Here is a 14,252-nt window from a genome sequence, read left to right as displayed (position 1 = left end):
GCATTTAGAACAAACGAAAACAGAATATGAAACACACGATATCGTACACCGCCTATTATGCAAATTCGACGCGACAGGGCTACATCGAACACCCGTTCATCAGCGTGTTTTGTGGCCACGTGTAGCCCGCATCCACCCTATACGTGCGCGTTAGCTCTGTCTCTGTCTGTCTGCTCTATAGACATACCAGGTTGTCACGTTATAGTCCAGGTACGCCTTGGGATGATCGCTGATATAGTCGGTCGTGGGATACCCCTCCGGATCGCACGTGAGCGTCTCATTGCCTTCTTTCTGGTAGATGCGGACGTAGTCGACGTACATGAACAGCGGGAAGTGGAACTCCTGCCAGTCGATGTAGGCCCAGTTGTCGGATATGGCAAAGTTCAGCACGATCGACATCGGTTCCTCGGGAATGGGCCGCTGCGCGATGTTGCCGTTGGGTCGCAGCGCGGCCGCGTCCATGGCGAACGTCGCGGTGTCGCCGACTTTCCACTGAATATACCCATCCGTGCCAGGCTCGTACTCATACCCATAAGACTGGTACTCGACTCCCTGATACCAGTTTGTGTTGAGCGCAGTTACGGCGGAGACCGCCATCTGCGAGGTGCCGCCCTTCCAGGTGTTGAGGGTCGTGACGGATGAGTTGTACACCTCGAGATACCCATAGTCTGCATAATACCACGGGTCCATCGGCGCGATCTGGAACGACTGCGAGGCAACGCCGACCTTGTTTGTCGAGTTGTAGCTCGCGACAGAGCCTTCGATGACATCGATTTCTGGCGCGCTGCGGCCAGTGCCTTGGTTCGGGTGGTCTTCGCCGCTGCAGGTGCAGCTACTAAGACGCTGGCCGGTGAGCCAGCTGATGCCATCAGAGGAGGACTGATTCGGCGTGATGCCGACATCACAGGAGTTGTATGAGTATGGCCAGGTACCATCAGTGGTGGCGAGGTACCCTGGCCGGCCGAGATTTCCAATCGTCCACACCGCCGGCCAGAGACCAACCTTGTCGCCAGGCCCACCCAAGGACACAGAGGCCTCGATTGCGCCGCCCTTGAAGCAGAGCTTGTTCCACGACATGAGCATGCCGGAACGATAATCGAGGTCGTGATTTTTGAACGCGTCCATCTTGAGCACAAGGGTCCCGTTGATGGTACTGACTGCGTCGGGGTCGTACCACTCGAGGTCCTGTGTGGCCTCATAGTGGAAGTTGCCGGCCTCCCAGAACTGGTCGTCATTGGGGTAGAACGTGCGACCGTCCTTGTTGAACTCATCGGAGAACACGAGCTTGAGCGTCTCGTTGTACCGGTTCTTGATCTCGTACACGTCCTCGGGCGTATCGGGATCAATCATGGACGTGCGGACGGCTTTGAGGGTATCGTATGAGTAATCAGTGAGCGCGGACTCGACATACGTGACGGTCTTTCCGCTGCCGGTGCTGACGTGGCCGGTGAAGGTGAGCACGGGCAGGAGGATGAAGACCGCGATAGCGCCAGCGACCATGAAAGTGAAGCTGAACAAGCCACCAGCGCCGCGACGGTCGAGCTCGTACCACTTCCGCATGGACGAGTCGATCATGTCGGGATTGTGCAGGTAGTCGTCGTCCTCCTTCTCCTCGATGAAGAGCGGGAAGAGCGTGACCGGGTACCCGCCAAATGGCGAGTAGTCCGGAATGTCTTCGCCCATGGCCGCGTCCTCAGGGATCTGGTGTGGAAAGAGGTTGAGCACCGAGCTGCTGGGGCTGCTCTCAACGACAGAGGAGCGCGCCGAAGAGCGGAAGGGGTTGAAGGAGCGGTGGCCATGCGCGGTGGATGCCGGGCGGGGGGAGGACGTCGGCGAGGAGGTGTTTGAAAACACCGCCTGGCGCGAGTTGTGAATATGCTCGCTGTGCAGGGCTTCGAAGGCGGAGGACGCGCCATGGTCAGAGCCGTACTGCTGCTCCTCGTCGTAGTCGGACGACGACACACGTCGCGGTGTTGCGGAGAACAGCGACGAGCTGGAGTGGTGGCTGTACATGCTTGGGGGAGGCATGGCAGAGGAGGATTGAGAAGGAGAAGCAGGAGAGAAAAAAAGCTACAGAGGATAGGTTTACGCGGCATTTTCTCGAGGTGTGTGCCGCGCTCTTTGCTCGGTGCACTATAAACATGCGGTGCCCTCCCCTGCCGCGCGCCCAGTTGCCAGTGCCCACGCAAACTGCACGCGGATCGTCGCTGCGCTGGCGCGGTCCACTGCACACGCGTCCTCCGCGCCGCACGCGCCGCACGCCCTTCGCCCACGTAACCCTGCACACGTCACCTAGCATTTGCGGTATATTACTTTTCCTTGCCCGCCTCTTCCTTTTCCAAACGGGCCCGCTCTTGCGCCAGCGCGCGATGCAGTTCATCCGTAAGTTCGTCTGCACCCATGGTGCGTGCCAACTCCGCGACCGCACCATCGTGAAGGAGAAGCGGGGTCGGGGCAAGGGCCGTGCGCTTATAAATTGCGTCTAGGTCCGCGCTCGGTTCAAGTGAGAATTTATCCTCCGAGACAATTCGCCGGAGCAGTTTCGCGCCCTCCCACGCTGCATCCAATCAGATTAGCCGGCCCTGACCGGGGAATATCGCGTAGTGCGCCACAAACAAACATACCTTTCCAGTGTGACCAGATCCGATACAGCATGTAGAACCCTGGATAGTCAGCACTCTTCCACTTCACACGTCTCAGTTCTCCCAAACACTCGCTCACCTGGCACATTCGGCACCACAGGCAGCAGCGCAAATGGCAGCGTCAGCGGCGCCAGCACCGCGCACCACGCCATCTTGTTCATGTGCTCTGGAACCTTTTCGTTCGCGTACGCCGCCACCATCGCCGCCGCCTCGCCCGGCGGCACCAGTGTGGGCGGGAATACTAGCGGGATCTTGAACTGCCGCGCCACCAGCAGCGCCGCCGCGGCCGCGGGGTCGTCTTCAGTCCGCCGTAGCAGCCATGTCCGCCGCCACCACGGCGGCCGCAGCGACTCGCCAAACAGCCCCGGCGGCGCGCGCGGGATGCTCTTCAGCGTGGCCTCCTCGTAAGAAATACGGTCCAACGCGGCACGGCCCCAGGTCGTCACCCGCTGCTTCCACCACGTCGGCGAGGCTTCCCAGTCCGTCCACAGCTTGTGTACGCGCGCGGCGAGCCGGTCGTCGATGCGCGGCGCGGCGGTTGCGGCCGCGGCTGTGCGCTGCGCGATGATCATGCGCGTCGTGGAGGTCAGCGGTAGGATGAAAATCCGCATTTTCTCTGTGCTGTTGTATGCGTGGCGGGCGAGCGCGGTCCGGCGGCGCTCGCGTGTGAGGATCTATGACCGGTGTCTAGTTGGGGCGATGCAGCATCAGCGGGGAAGCAGGTATTGGGGAATGGGGGGCAAGGAGCTGCTGTGCTGGGGGTGTTGTGGACTGGTGGATGATGACATGTGTCGGTCACGGGAATTGGACGGGAGATCGTCGTTCCCGCGCCGCGCGCTGGAATTTGGACGAGGTACCGCCCGGGCTGTGGGTGTCCAGCTGCCCTCTTCGAGCGTAGTCGCACAGTACTCCGACTCGGGCGCAGAGACGGCGGTGTCTGTGACGGCGTGCTGTGGGGTCCCAGTGTCCTCCATGGGCTTGCGGGCTGGAAGCACGGCGATGGCCGTAGGCGTCGGTGAAGAGACGGCGGCCTGCCTCTGAGGGGGGCCGCCGACGCAGATATCGTCGCAGCTCGCGCATTGCCAAGGAGTGAAGTTTATCCGGGTCTCGGAGCGACTTCTCCACAGTCCGCCCTCCGCACTCCGGGGTTTGCTCTGGGCAGTGCGCACGCCTGAGCCCCTCCTGTGTCTTTGTGCGCCTGCGTCCACTGCGCGGCCCGCACCGCTCTGCACCACGCCCGCCGGGGTCCTGCGATCCGAGATAGCCGGAACACTATTGCGGCCGGACTACCCGGCCAGGGACGTCCTAGGGCTATCCGCAAACGGGCAAGTGTTGTGCAGCGTGACAGGGGCAGCGCGACGGCGGACCACGCTGCTGCCGTCGAGAGCAGGCGCCGGTATGGCCGACAGGGCTCAGGGGTCGCAGCGCGGCTGCGATGGCACCGGTCCCTCCCGCCGCTTCGTCCCTCTCGCCAGTCGCCTCTACATCTGCTTCTCTTGGCGCGGCGTTGATGGAGGGGTTAGGCGTGGTGCGGACTACAGAGTAGCTTGGACGCTCTGAGAGGTAGCGCACATGAAAGACATTGCGCTGGCTTCCGTGTCGTGAGGTATGATCATGATAGCGTCGGCGTTGCTAAAAATGAGCACCTGGCAGCGCGTTGTGGAGAACCATGGAGTCATGTCATGGACAACGGATAGCGCGACGCTGCGCGGGCCCGCGAGGGAGGGTGTGCTATGCAATGAGCGCATGTGAAAGTCCGTCCTCACGCGCCGCCACGAGGCCCCGTCGCTGCAGTGGCATGATGCAGAGTCCGAACTCGGCCCTAGAACACCGGCCCACGGCCTCTAACACCGGCAGAATCGACTGCTAGCAGCCAGTCGCAGGACGCGGACGTCTAGACGGAGAAACACTGCAGGCAGCTAGAAAGTGTATATGTGAAAAGGAGGCGGAATGCGGGATGGCCCTGCCCCGCGCCGCACGTGCATCTGCTGCGGGACCCCGCGTCGCAGCAACACCGTTAATGCGGCCACCGCCGCATGAGCGAGCGACGGGAAGAGCAGACGAGTCGCGCATGCTGCTGCAGACCCAGCGACAGGGAGCGACAGGGTCGCCGAGCGAGTGTTGTCGACTGCAGGCGGCCGTTCTCGTGTATAGTTGGCGATGTGCGGCAGCGGAGTAGTGCAGCGGCTGCAGGGGAGCCGGAAGTCGAGATCCGGCCCCGCGATGCAGCGCCGCCGCTGGCGGGGCGGAGTCTCACGTGACGCGGAAAAACCTCGGAGCCCCGCGTTCGCCGATGCTCTCATATCTTCGCCGTTCTCCCCGCGCTTCTTTTTCTCCCCACACCCCGCCTTTTTCTTCCACTCCTTCGCTCGCTCTACCGACCACTGTCATGCCCGACTCCGAAATCGCCTACGCGGGCACCTCCACGCCCGCGCCCGCAGGCGAGAAACTCGAGGTCACCTACGAGGAGGACTTTCTGCGCCGCGACGACATTCGTGGCGCCGACGAGCGCCAGCTCGAGGCCGAGGAGCGGCGGCAGGGCATCACCGTCACGCGCTACAAGCACATCCGCCGCATGCTGCGCGAGCCGCTCTCCGAGATGCTCGGCTGCGTCATGCTCATCGTCTGCGGCGACGGAGCCGTGGCCCAGTCGGTTCTGTCCAGCAACGCAAACGGAAACTACCAGTCCATCAACCTGTCGTACGGCTTCGGCGTTCTCTTTGGCTTTCTCATCGCCACCGCTGGCGGTGCCGCGGGACACCTCAACCCCGCGGTCACACTCACTAGCTGCCTCTTCCGCAAGTTTCCCTGGCGCAAGCTGCCCATCTACTTCCTGATGCAGATGATCGGCTGCGGCATCGGAGCGCTCATCGTCTACGGCAGCTACCGCACCGCCCTCACAAACTACGACGGCGGCGTGCGCCACGCCGAGGGCGACCTCAACACCGCAGGCATCTTCTTCACCTACCCCGAGTCCTTCATGGACCTGCCGGCCCGTGTCATGCAGGAGTACGTCGGCGCTATCATGCTCGCCTTTGTCATCGGCGCCGTAGGCTGTGCGTCCACCCCGCGTCTCTCCTACACCCTTCCCGCCGAGTGGAACCTCGTCCGCGGCCTCGTCCTCGCTTTTGGCATCTACACCATCGGCTCTGCCGCCGGCTGGCAGACGGGGTACGCTCTCAACCCTGCCCGCGACTTTGGTCCCCGTGTCGCCATGTACATCGTCGGCTACGGAACCGCGGTCTGGGAGAACAACGAGCGCTACTTCTGGATCCCCCTCGTCATCCCCTTTGTTGGCTCTATCTCCGGCCAGCTCATTTTCGACTTCATGGTATACGAGGGCGACGTGGACAGCTTCGCGACCGACCCCACCATCGCTGTCAACAAGCTCAAGACTCTCGTCCGTGGTGAAGCCAGCAAATCCGAGTCTTCCGAGGACGGCAAGCTCGAAAACTCCCTCAACTCTAGTGTCTAATTGTGTGCATAAAATTCTGTACTTTTAGTTCTTTGGCATTCTTCTTGGCGCCAGCATTCTACCCTAGACTAATCAGAAATCTTTCTCTAATCGCCGTAAATGTAAATCACACGCTTTACTATCGCGTTTGTAGTCCGCTGTCTCTTGAGAGTGGTTTACATGCTTTATTAAGCAACAAAATCTTAAAATGCATCGAAAATCCTATCGCATCTGCTCCTTCGTCTCAGCCGCGGCCAGATTCTCCACCGTCTCCACGTCCGCTTTCTCCGCGTACGCAATCTCCTCGTCCTCGCTCCGGATCATTCCCAGCGCATAGTCCCGGGCTTTCCATGCAGGGACCCCCTTCTCAAACAAGTAATCAATGCCCTCCAGTGGTATGCCTTTGGTCTCGGGGTAGAACAAGAACACAACAATCGGTGAGACGGCCATCATCCCCGCGAACAAAAAGTATACCCCGTATCCCATCGCGGTGAACATTTTCCCGGTGAAGCGGCCCATGATGAACGCGAAGAACCAGTTTGAGGAAGCGTTGATCGCCTGCGTGAGCGTGCGGATGGACTGGTCGAAGATCTCGGAGTTGTACACCCACACGTTGCCGTTCCACGAAATCCCGAACGCGAACGCCCAGATGTAGAACATCGCGAGCGCACCTTTGCCCGCGGAGTTCATCTCCGTATCGCCCGCGGCCAACCGCGCCGCCGGGTCGCTGACTTTGATATATGCGCCAATGTACCACATACAGATGCAGCACGGGATCGAGCCGTACATAAGCGACGCGCGGCGACCAACCGCGTCCACGATAAAAAACAACCAAAACAGCGATGACAATGCCTTGATAATTCCGAAAATGCCCGTAGATAGCAACGAGGTGTTCGTCCCGCTGATGCCGAGCGACTTGAAAACCGTCGGCGAGTAGTACGTCACCGCGTTGATGCCTGACCCGTTCTGCATCGGAAACAAGCTCGTGCTGAGAAGCAACCGGTACATGACCTGCTTGCTCGTGAACACATACTTGAACGGCGCCCAGAATCCGCGTCCAATCTTGGCCTCGTGCTCCTCCAGCGACCGCTCGATGTTGTTGACCTCGTACTTGATGTACTCGTGATCCACCGGTAGGTTCCTCAAAAACGCGAGATTCGACCGCGCCTTCGCGTCCTTGTGCTCGCTGTACAGCCACCGCGGCGACTCGGGAATGAAAAACAGGCCGATGAAAAACACGCCACTGGGAACGAGCTGCACGGCGAACGGAATCAGCCACTGCGAGCGGCTTGTCGCCATCGTCGTGCTCACGCCGTAGTTAATCCAGTATCCCACCACGCCGCCGACCTGCCACGCAATCTCGTACATGCCCACAAGCTGTCCTCGGATACTGGGCGGCGCAATTTCGGACACGTAGATAGGCGCGAGACTCGAGCACCCGCCGACACCCAGCCCGCTGATAACGCGACCCGCGTATATAGGACCAAGTCCAACGCTGCTCTTCGATGCCAACGAGATGCCCGCGCCGACGACAAGAAAGAAGCCCGATATGATCAACCCGACTCGACGCCCCAGCTTCTGGCCAATAGGGTATATAAAGAAACTCCCAAAGTACGCCCCCGCCTGGAACACCGACACGATGTTCGCGTCGATCAGGGTCTGCTCTGCCGAGGTCATCGCGGAGTACCCAAACTCGTTCATGAACGATGTCAATGCGACAGTGCCTCCAATGAAACCAGCATCGTAGCCAATGATGACCGCCGCGAACGAGGATACTATCGCGGCAAGGTATATCCGGTAGTTGTAGATTTCCTTCGGCGTGTTCTCGTGCACCTCGTTCCGCTCGAAAAGTTTGATCTTCAGGAACCCCATGGCGCTATTGTGTCTTATGTGAACGTCGTTTATGTACTTGAGGACCTGCTGCGGAGTGTCAGAAGAGTGTCCTGGCAAGAAAAAAAAAAATAAGCGGCGCGAGCCCTGTGGCGAAGGGAACTTACTGGCACGTGGTGGTCGCGGTGCTGTCGAAGTGACGGCGCGACAAGCGGACAGGCGCGCTGCGTCTATATATGCAAAAGCGCGCAACACAGAGGAGCGGCGCCGTGTGGAGAGGGGGAGCTGGCCGCGAACGCGACGGAGAGAAACCCGCACGGAGGCACTCCGAGGAAGTGCGCCTGCGCCACAGGGCGGGTGCTACCCCGCAAAGTTTTGAGGGTCACGCTATGCGCCACGCGACCCTACTGTGAAGTGCGCCACCGGCTGTGGCCCGTTTGTGATCTGATTCGACGGCCCCAAACTGCACCGCCAAACGAACACTTGGCGTATCGCAGCACTGCGGAGCGCACATTATTAAGTGACGCCTGGTTCTTCCCCACACTCGTGAAGGATCTGCCGCTGTATATTATTTCTGACTGCAGGCTGGCATTGCTCTTCCGCGCCCGCTGCTCCTGCGCGTGAATCTATACCCAGCCCCGCATGAGTGCATTTCCTCCGCTCGCCGTCGTCACGTTTTCCTGCTATCATAGTATCCATTGCTTCTTCTCCGCCCGCCTTGTCGCCCTCCCCGCCTCCGCACTGCGACCCCGCGGCTGTCGCAGTGCGCCCGCGCTGGCGATTCCTCTCCCCGCCTGCACCCTAGCGTGGCAGACAGCGGAGATAACCAACCATGCCGGCGCCGCTCGCGCTGATCGCAGTTGTGGGTCGTTCGTTGCTCGAGGCGCACGCTTGCGAGCCGACGGCGCCGCGACACAACTGATCTGGTCGACGGGCGAACATACTTCGCGAAAATGAACCGGCGGAGGAGCGCGCCTATGACGCACCGTCTTCTTCCCCGCCCTCAAACCCCTGCTGGCGGCTGAAACTCGCTCTCGCTGTGCCATCTCCATAGAATTTTATTCAGTCTACAACAGCTCGATCCGTCTCGTCACGCCTAAATCCGGCTCTTTGCAGTCCTTTCGGCCAACACATCGCCCACCGCGCCATGGGCAGCCCACCGGCCCGTCACAAACGCAAGCGATAATCCGCCGCCGTAGCGATAGTTCGAAAAGCCGCCTGCGTCCATGCCCGCCGCGTAGAGTCCTTGCACCGGCACGCCGTCCTGCGTCAGCACGCGTGCCGACGTGTCGATCTTCGCGCCGCCGTAAGTGAATGTGATGGAGGGCTGCACAGCGAGCGCCCAGAGGGGGCCGGCACTGGCCAAAGAGGCGTGCGGAGCGTGGTTGAGACCAACGGGCGCGTCGAGCAGGATCGCCTCATGTCCGGGCGCGCGCGACGATGCCACGTTGAAGTCATCCAAAGTCTTGGTCAACTGGCTCTTCGGCAGTCCCCACTCACTAGCCATCTTGTCGACCAGCTCCGCGTACGTCTCTGCCGTCATTACACTCCCGCCCACGCTCTTCGCCATCTGCAGCCGGTCAACCTTGCCTGCGTTCGGAAACACCTCCGACAGCGCATAGCGCACGCGCGTCGCCTCGTTCAGAATCATGTACCCACGCCGATTCGGCTGCCGCGCGAGGTGCTGGTTATTTACCTCGTCGCCAAACGTCTCGTCGCAGAAGCGCTTGCCGTGCTCGTTCACAAGGACGGCCCATCCGGACTGGAACTGTGCGAGGTGGATGAACTGCGTCGGGTCGACGTCTCGGCGTGCGAGCGGGGAGGGGAGAAGGTGCCCATAGAACGTGGATAGGCCGGAACTGAAACCCGCTCCGGCTTGCTTGATTAACTTATACCCGTCGCCGGTGCTGTACGGATTTGAGCGCACAAAGATGCTGTCGCAGCCCGGTCCGAGGTGCTTTGACACAAGCTCCGGACAGCCCTGGAATCCGCCTGTCGCGATGATCGTTGCCGCGGCTTTGACGGTGAAGCACTCGCCTGCTTTGGTCGTCAACACCGCGCCGGATACGCCGAACGTGTTGCTCATCAACAATTTCACCGACGACGTGTTCAACAGCACCGTGGCCGGCACTGGTCCACCTGCAAGCAACTTCTCACACGCGGTCAGCCACTGCGGCATGTTCACCGGGAACCCGATGCCAATCGTCATGATCCCGTTGAACTGCTCGTCGACATGAATCCCCTGGTCGCGCATCCACTGCACCGCGGCAAGATATTCCGACAAATACTTCGCTTGCAGCACCGGATCCGCGTCTGGGATTGTCTTGCGCGCGATCGAAATATCTTTTGGCGCCCAGAACATACCGGCCGACAATCGCGCCGACCCGCCGAGCTGCGCCGACTTCTCAACAACCGTCACGCGCACACCGGTCTGTACCGCCGCGACGGCGGCGGAGAGGCCCGCCATGCCGCCGCCAATGACGAGGATATCTGTAGCGCAGTCCTCGGCCGTCATGTTCCGCGAGCAGTCCTTGCAGTGTCCGCATTCAGCGCCGCAGGACACCTTATATCGCACGCGGCGTGCGGAAATAGTCGGGGAAGGACTCACCCACGCCCGCGCACGAATACGGCATGCGGGGGAGGGCCAAGACCAGTTCCCCGCACAGATTCACGGAATCCGGGGTAAGAACACAGGGGGCGTCCGACAGCTGTGGCAGTGCACGTCTCAAATAGCTAGTTCTATGTTAAAATTGCTGCGATGCCGATGCGATGCGCAGAGCCGATGCGCCTCTCGTGCGGCGCGGGTGAAGCATCTCCCGCCTGCGCGCCGCACCCCGCACTTTCTCCCGCAGCGCCGCACCGCCTCTGGCCTAGGCAGTGTGCTCCTCCGCCCCAGATTGATCAGCCAGCTGTGGCTCGTTGTCGCGGCGTCTCGGTCTATGTTTCCATTCCGGATAGCGCGTTAAATACTGAGTCCTGGCCATGTCCCGCGTGTGTCGCCGCCTGACTGCTTTCCACGATCCCGCTCATCGTATCCTCCCAAATGACCAGAGACGCTCCAGATTCGCCCGTCAAAAACGAGTTCGGCATATGCTCCGTCTCGCTTGGCGACGGGAAATATCACTCTCTGGAAAAAAAACTCCGGGCCGCCGCCGACGCCGGCTTCACGATCATCGACCTCTTCGATGGCTGCTGGGCTGCGTATCTTGTCGAGAACGGTGTCGATCCATCGACGATGTGGGACGCAACAGAGGAGAACCTCCGGCTCGCGACACAGCTTGGGGATATGATTAGGAATTTTGGCATGACAATGTCGTGCGTCCAGCCGTTGCGCTGCATTGAAGGCGTCCTCGATCCCGTCGAGCGCCGCAAGACACTCGATGCTGTCGCGCAGTGGTTCCCATTCATGCGGGCGATGCAGACTGACATGCTCTTCATGTGCGCCAATGTACGTGGCGACGACGGTGTCACCTCGGACCTCGATATAGTCGCCGCAGATCTCGCAGAACTTGGCGATATGGCGGCTGCTTTCGCCGCAAAAGATGGCGGACCAATGATCAAAGTTGGATACGAGGCGCTCTCCTGGGCGCAGCGGAACTTATGGATTCAGTCCTGGGAAGTAGTCGAAAAAGCAAATCGACCAAACGTCGGCATGATTCTCGACACATTCAACATGCTCGCTGTCGAGTACGCGGATCCGTACAACCCAGCCGGGCACGGTCGCAAACATGACACGGAGGAGCAGGCCATTAAGGCGATCAAGGACTCAATGTCGACCCTCGTGAAGCGTGTCACACCAGAGAAGATTTTCTTCGTCCAGATCGCCGACGCGGAGCTTGTCGATCCCGCGAAGTTTCATCCGCCGGCGGATCCATCGATTCCTAGGATCCTGCCCTGGTCGCGTGGGTACAGATTGTATCCCATGGAGCAGCACCGCGGTGGGTACATGCCTGTAACTGCCGTTCTAGCGGCAATCCTTGCAACTGGGTACACTGGTCCTCTTGGTCTCGAGGTGTTTAACCGTACTCTGCTGGTTGACGATTCATCCGTACCCGATTCTCATGCCAAGAGGGGCTTTAGTGGTTTGGCAAAGCTGGTCGCTGAAGCGAGTCGGATGGAGCCATATTGGACGTAACTAGCTGGTTGAGACAATTTTTGTCTTTCATAGTGTTATGATTGTGCATTTCTTCGCGGCATGGATCAGGTAGTAATCAATCGGCGGGATAATGAACTGCTGTGCGTGTTGAAGAGGTTGCGGGGCTGCTTCGTCAAAACTACTTTAGTTCTCCCAATCTCCCGGCTGTGCAAGTCCAACCAAACACGAACTTGCAAACGCCGTGATTCAGCCATTATGTCATGGCCTGCGCCTCCGAAAAATGTCAGAATCATCATCAGTCCATAGCCCCAAACCTGCAGAGAATCGCCACCACTTCGTGCTGCCGCTATCGGCCCAGCAAGGACGCCGTGCAACGACACGAAAGTTGCGACCAAATGGACGACTTCCGCGTAAGCGATCTGCCACAGACGACTCGTCCGACGGGTCTTCGGATAACGAGGAATGGACAAACGACAAAGGCAACCGGGAAGAGGTAGCGGAAACGCTTTCAGCGGCAAGCACTGCTGATGACGACGCGCCAAGCGTATTGACAGAGCTGGGAGACAAACCGGAAGACGGGCGGGAATACGACTTTGTTCCGGATCGTGTGCACAACAGACAGTCATCGTCAGATAGCGCCGAATTTCGTGCATTTAAGCCGAAGCGAGGGTGTAAGAAGACAGTCACGCCTCGCCACACTGTCGCGTTTCTCCGCGAGGCGGTGCTCGAGGAGGAAGCACTGAAGGATATTGAGCTACGAGATGCGAGCTTGGACAAAGCCGAAGAGCGTATTCTTTTCAAGTTTATGAGGTCCGGAGTGCGTGAGCGCACAAGGAGATGAACAACGCGAACGCAGACGGTCGAGAAACTACAGTATATATTCACGTATTGCTATCAACCGTTAGCTCTGATTCTGATACGTCTGGCATAACATCGTCGGCATCTGTCACGTCGTCCTGATCACCCGATTTCGTCGCCAACGAGCGCTTGCTCTGCCGCGCTTCGGAGCCTAATCGTGCCGAAGCAACGATAGTTGGAGACTGCGTCCTCGCTTCGAATGCGTTGATGATGCTGCTCTTGTGCTTTGGAGTGATGATGGCTGCGTCATCAATGTCGCTGAGAGAGCTGCTACTGGCTTGCTCACTTGGCGCCGCTGAGGCGAGTCGTTGCCGCTTTCGTACTGGAGTTCCAGTACGAGACAGAATTGTCGTCTTCCGCGTGGGCGTTGCCGTCCGAGACGGAGCCAATTGGCGGATAGGCGTCGTGCTTTCGGAGAGAGCAGATTTCTTACCACGTTTTGTCGGCGTTTTGGCTGATTCCTCCTCAGTCGGCTGTACCAATGAAAATGCTTCGTCCATGCCTTCGTCGCCTCCGAGCTCATGGATCTTCCGCTTCTTCTCATTCAACAGAAGCCGAAACTTTTCTAGCAGCAACTGCTCACTAGCTTTGCTGCCTTCGATAAATTCTTGTAACTGTTTGGAGAGGTCGAAAATGTGCTGCTTGGCCTTTCGAAGTTCAGCCTCTGTCTTTGTGAGTTTACGACCGACGATGATTGATTGCCGAATTGCATCCGCCTGCCATCGTACGAAATTAATAACTTCTTCTTCTTTCGGGGGGAGTGTGATGGTTGCCAGATTAATCTAGTTGTGCTGTAAGTATGCTGGTATCTGCACAACAGCACGGAGCATACCGTAAAGTCGTCATGCCGGTACTCAATCGTAATGAGCATCGACTTTTGCTGTTTCTGGGCGCGCAAAAACACAAGAGGGTATTTGTATTTGTCGAGACACTCAGGGTTGTCGAATGTATCCTCGTGTTTGAACACCCATACCAGCAGACTCTGCCATTCCTTGTCTGGCAGGACGTTTTTGTCTGCCTTCAAACTCGCAGCATTCCTACTCGAAACTACGTAATTAGTCTAACACGACATCGTAGCAGCAAATCATGGATAAGGCATACTGGTCACTGAATACGGCTTTTTGCCTTCGGTGCCTACGATCTTGAATTCAAAGCTATCGCTCGCTGCGGCAGGTGTCCGTGTATCGACGGCACACATAATGAACGGACCTTTTCCGCTCGGCATTTCCGCAAAAGACATCGGTCCATGGCATCCTTCTGAATCCCGTGGATACAGAGCCGAGTCGTCTGAAGAGTCTCCATCAGCAGGAACACTCATGACGCAAGAATAGGTGGGGAAGTGCGACCGGGAAACGGTGCGGCTTGAGGATCG

At 59.0% G+C, this 14,252-nt stretch overlaps 7 protein-coding genes across 7 annotated transcripts; 2 read left to right on the top strand and 5 right to left on the bottom strand.

Annotated features, from left to right (window-relative positions):
* Positions 1-51: 51 nt before the first annotated feature.
* On the bottom strand, positions 52-2,288 carry V1518DRAFT_412352 (beta-glucanase, GH16 family). The gene has a single exon (XM_066903068.1). The coding sequence runs from the start codon at positions 2,026-2,028 to the stop codon at positions 151-153; it is 1,878 nt and encodes a 625-aa protein (XP_066761423.1). The 5' UTR covers positions 2,029-2,288; the 3' UTR covers positions 52-150.
* On the bottom strand, positions 2,169-3,253 carry V1518DRAFT_448151 (mitochondrial K+-H+ exchange-related-domain-containing protein; the record flags this gene model as incomplete). Its single annotated transcript, XM_066906487.1, has 3 exons — positions 2,169-2,557; positions 2,625-2,663; positions 2,722-3,253. The coding sequence occupies 3 exons, from the start codon at positions 3,251-3,253 to the stop codon at positions 2,310-2,312; spliced, it is 819 nt and encodes a 272-aa protein (XP_066761422.1). The 3' UTR covers positions 2,169-2,309.
* Positions 3,254-4,896: 1,643 nt separating this feature from the next.
* On the top strand, positions 4,897-6,207 carry V1518DRAFT_412348 (aquaporin-like protein). Its single transcript, XM_066903067.1, has one exon. It carries the CDS (start codon positions 4,936-4,938, stop codon positions 6,115-6,117), a length of 1,182 nt encoding a protein of 393 aa, XP_066761421.1. The 5' UTR covers positions 4,897-4,935; the 3' UTR covers positions 6,118-6,207.
* On the bottom strand, positions 6,118-8,235 carry V1518DRAFT_412346 (general substrate transporter). The gene is made up of 2 exons (XM_066903066.1): positions 8,094-8,235; positions 6,118-8,016 (listed from the first exon to the last, which is right to left on the bottom strand). Exon 2 carries the CDS (start codon positions 7,966-7,968, stop codon positions 6,319-6,321), a length of 1,650 nt encoding a protein of 549 aa, XP_066761420.1. The 5' UTR covers positions 7,969-8,016; positions 8,094-8,235; the 3' UTR covers positions 6,118-6,318.
* Positions 8,236-8,786: 551 nt separating this feature from the next.
* Positions 8,787-10,705, bottom strand: V1518DRAFT_171846 (uncharacterized protein). Its single transcript, XM_066900818.1, has one exon. The coding sequence runs from the start codon at positions 10,439-10,441 to the stop codon at positions 9,023-9,025; it is 1,419 nt and encodes a 472-aa protein (XP_066761419.1). The 5' UTR covers positions 10,442-10,705; the 3' UTR covers positions 8,787-9,022.
* On the top strand, positions 10,706-12,182 carry V1518DRAFT_171731 (AP endonuclease). The gene has a single exon (XM_066900816.1). It carries the CDS (start codon positions 10,970-10,972, stop codon positions 12,059-12,061), a length of 1,092 nt encoding a protein of 363 aa, XP_066761418.1. The 5' UTR covers positions 10,706-10,969; the 3' UTR covers positions 12,062-12,182.
* A 1,120-nt stretch (positions 12,183-13,302) lies between these two features.
* On the bottom strand, positions 13,303-14,183 carry V1518DRAFT_365200 (uncharacterized protein; the record flags this gene model as incomplete). Its single annotated transcript, XM_066901228.1, has 3 exons — positions 13,303-13,662; positions 13,713-13,927; positions 13,982-14,183. Coding segments are annotated over 3 exons (777 nt in total), but the record flags the coding sequence as incomplete, so codon positions are not given.
* Between the last annotated feature and the right edge of the window lie 69 nt (positions 14,184-14,252).

Source organism: Limtongia smithiae (assembly GCF_038497785.1).
Source record: "Limtongia smithiae strain NRRL Y-17922 unplaced genomic scaffold V1518scaffold_2, whole genome shotgun sequence".
Classification (NCBI taxonomy): Eukaryota; Fungi; Ascomycota; class Lipomycetes; order Lipomycetales; family Lipomycetaceae; genus Limtongia; species Limtongia smithiae.
This window is presented reverse-complemented; position numbering and strand designations above follow the sequence as displayed.

Bases quoted from the DNA above. Each gene is read 5' to 3' on its own strand.
- V1518DRAFT_412352 (XM_066903068.1), bottom strand. From the start codon at position 2,028: ATGCCTCCCCCAAGCATGTACAGCCACCACTCCAGCTCGTCGCTGTTC.
- V1518DRAFT_412348 (XM_066903067.1), top strand. From the start codon at position 4,936: ATGCTCTCATATCTTCGCCGTTCTCCCCGCGCTTCTTTTTCTCCCCAC.
- V1518DRAFT_412346 (XM_066903066.1), bottom strand. From the start codon at position 7,968: ATGGGGTTCCTGAAGATCAAACTTTTCGAGCGGAACGAGGTGCACGAG.
- V1518DRAFT_171846 (XM_066900818.1), bottom strand. From the start codon at position 10,441: ATGACGGCCGAGGACTGCGCTACAGATATCCTCGTCATTGGCGGCGGC.
- V1518DRAFT_171731 (XM_066900816.1), top strand. From the start codon at position 10,970: ATGACCAGAGACGCTCCAGATTCGCCCGTCAAAAACGAGTTCGGCATA.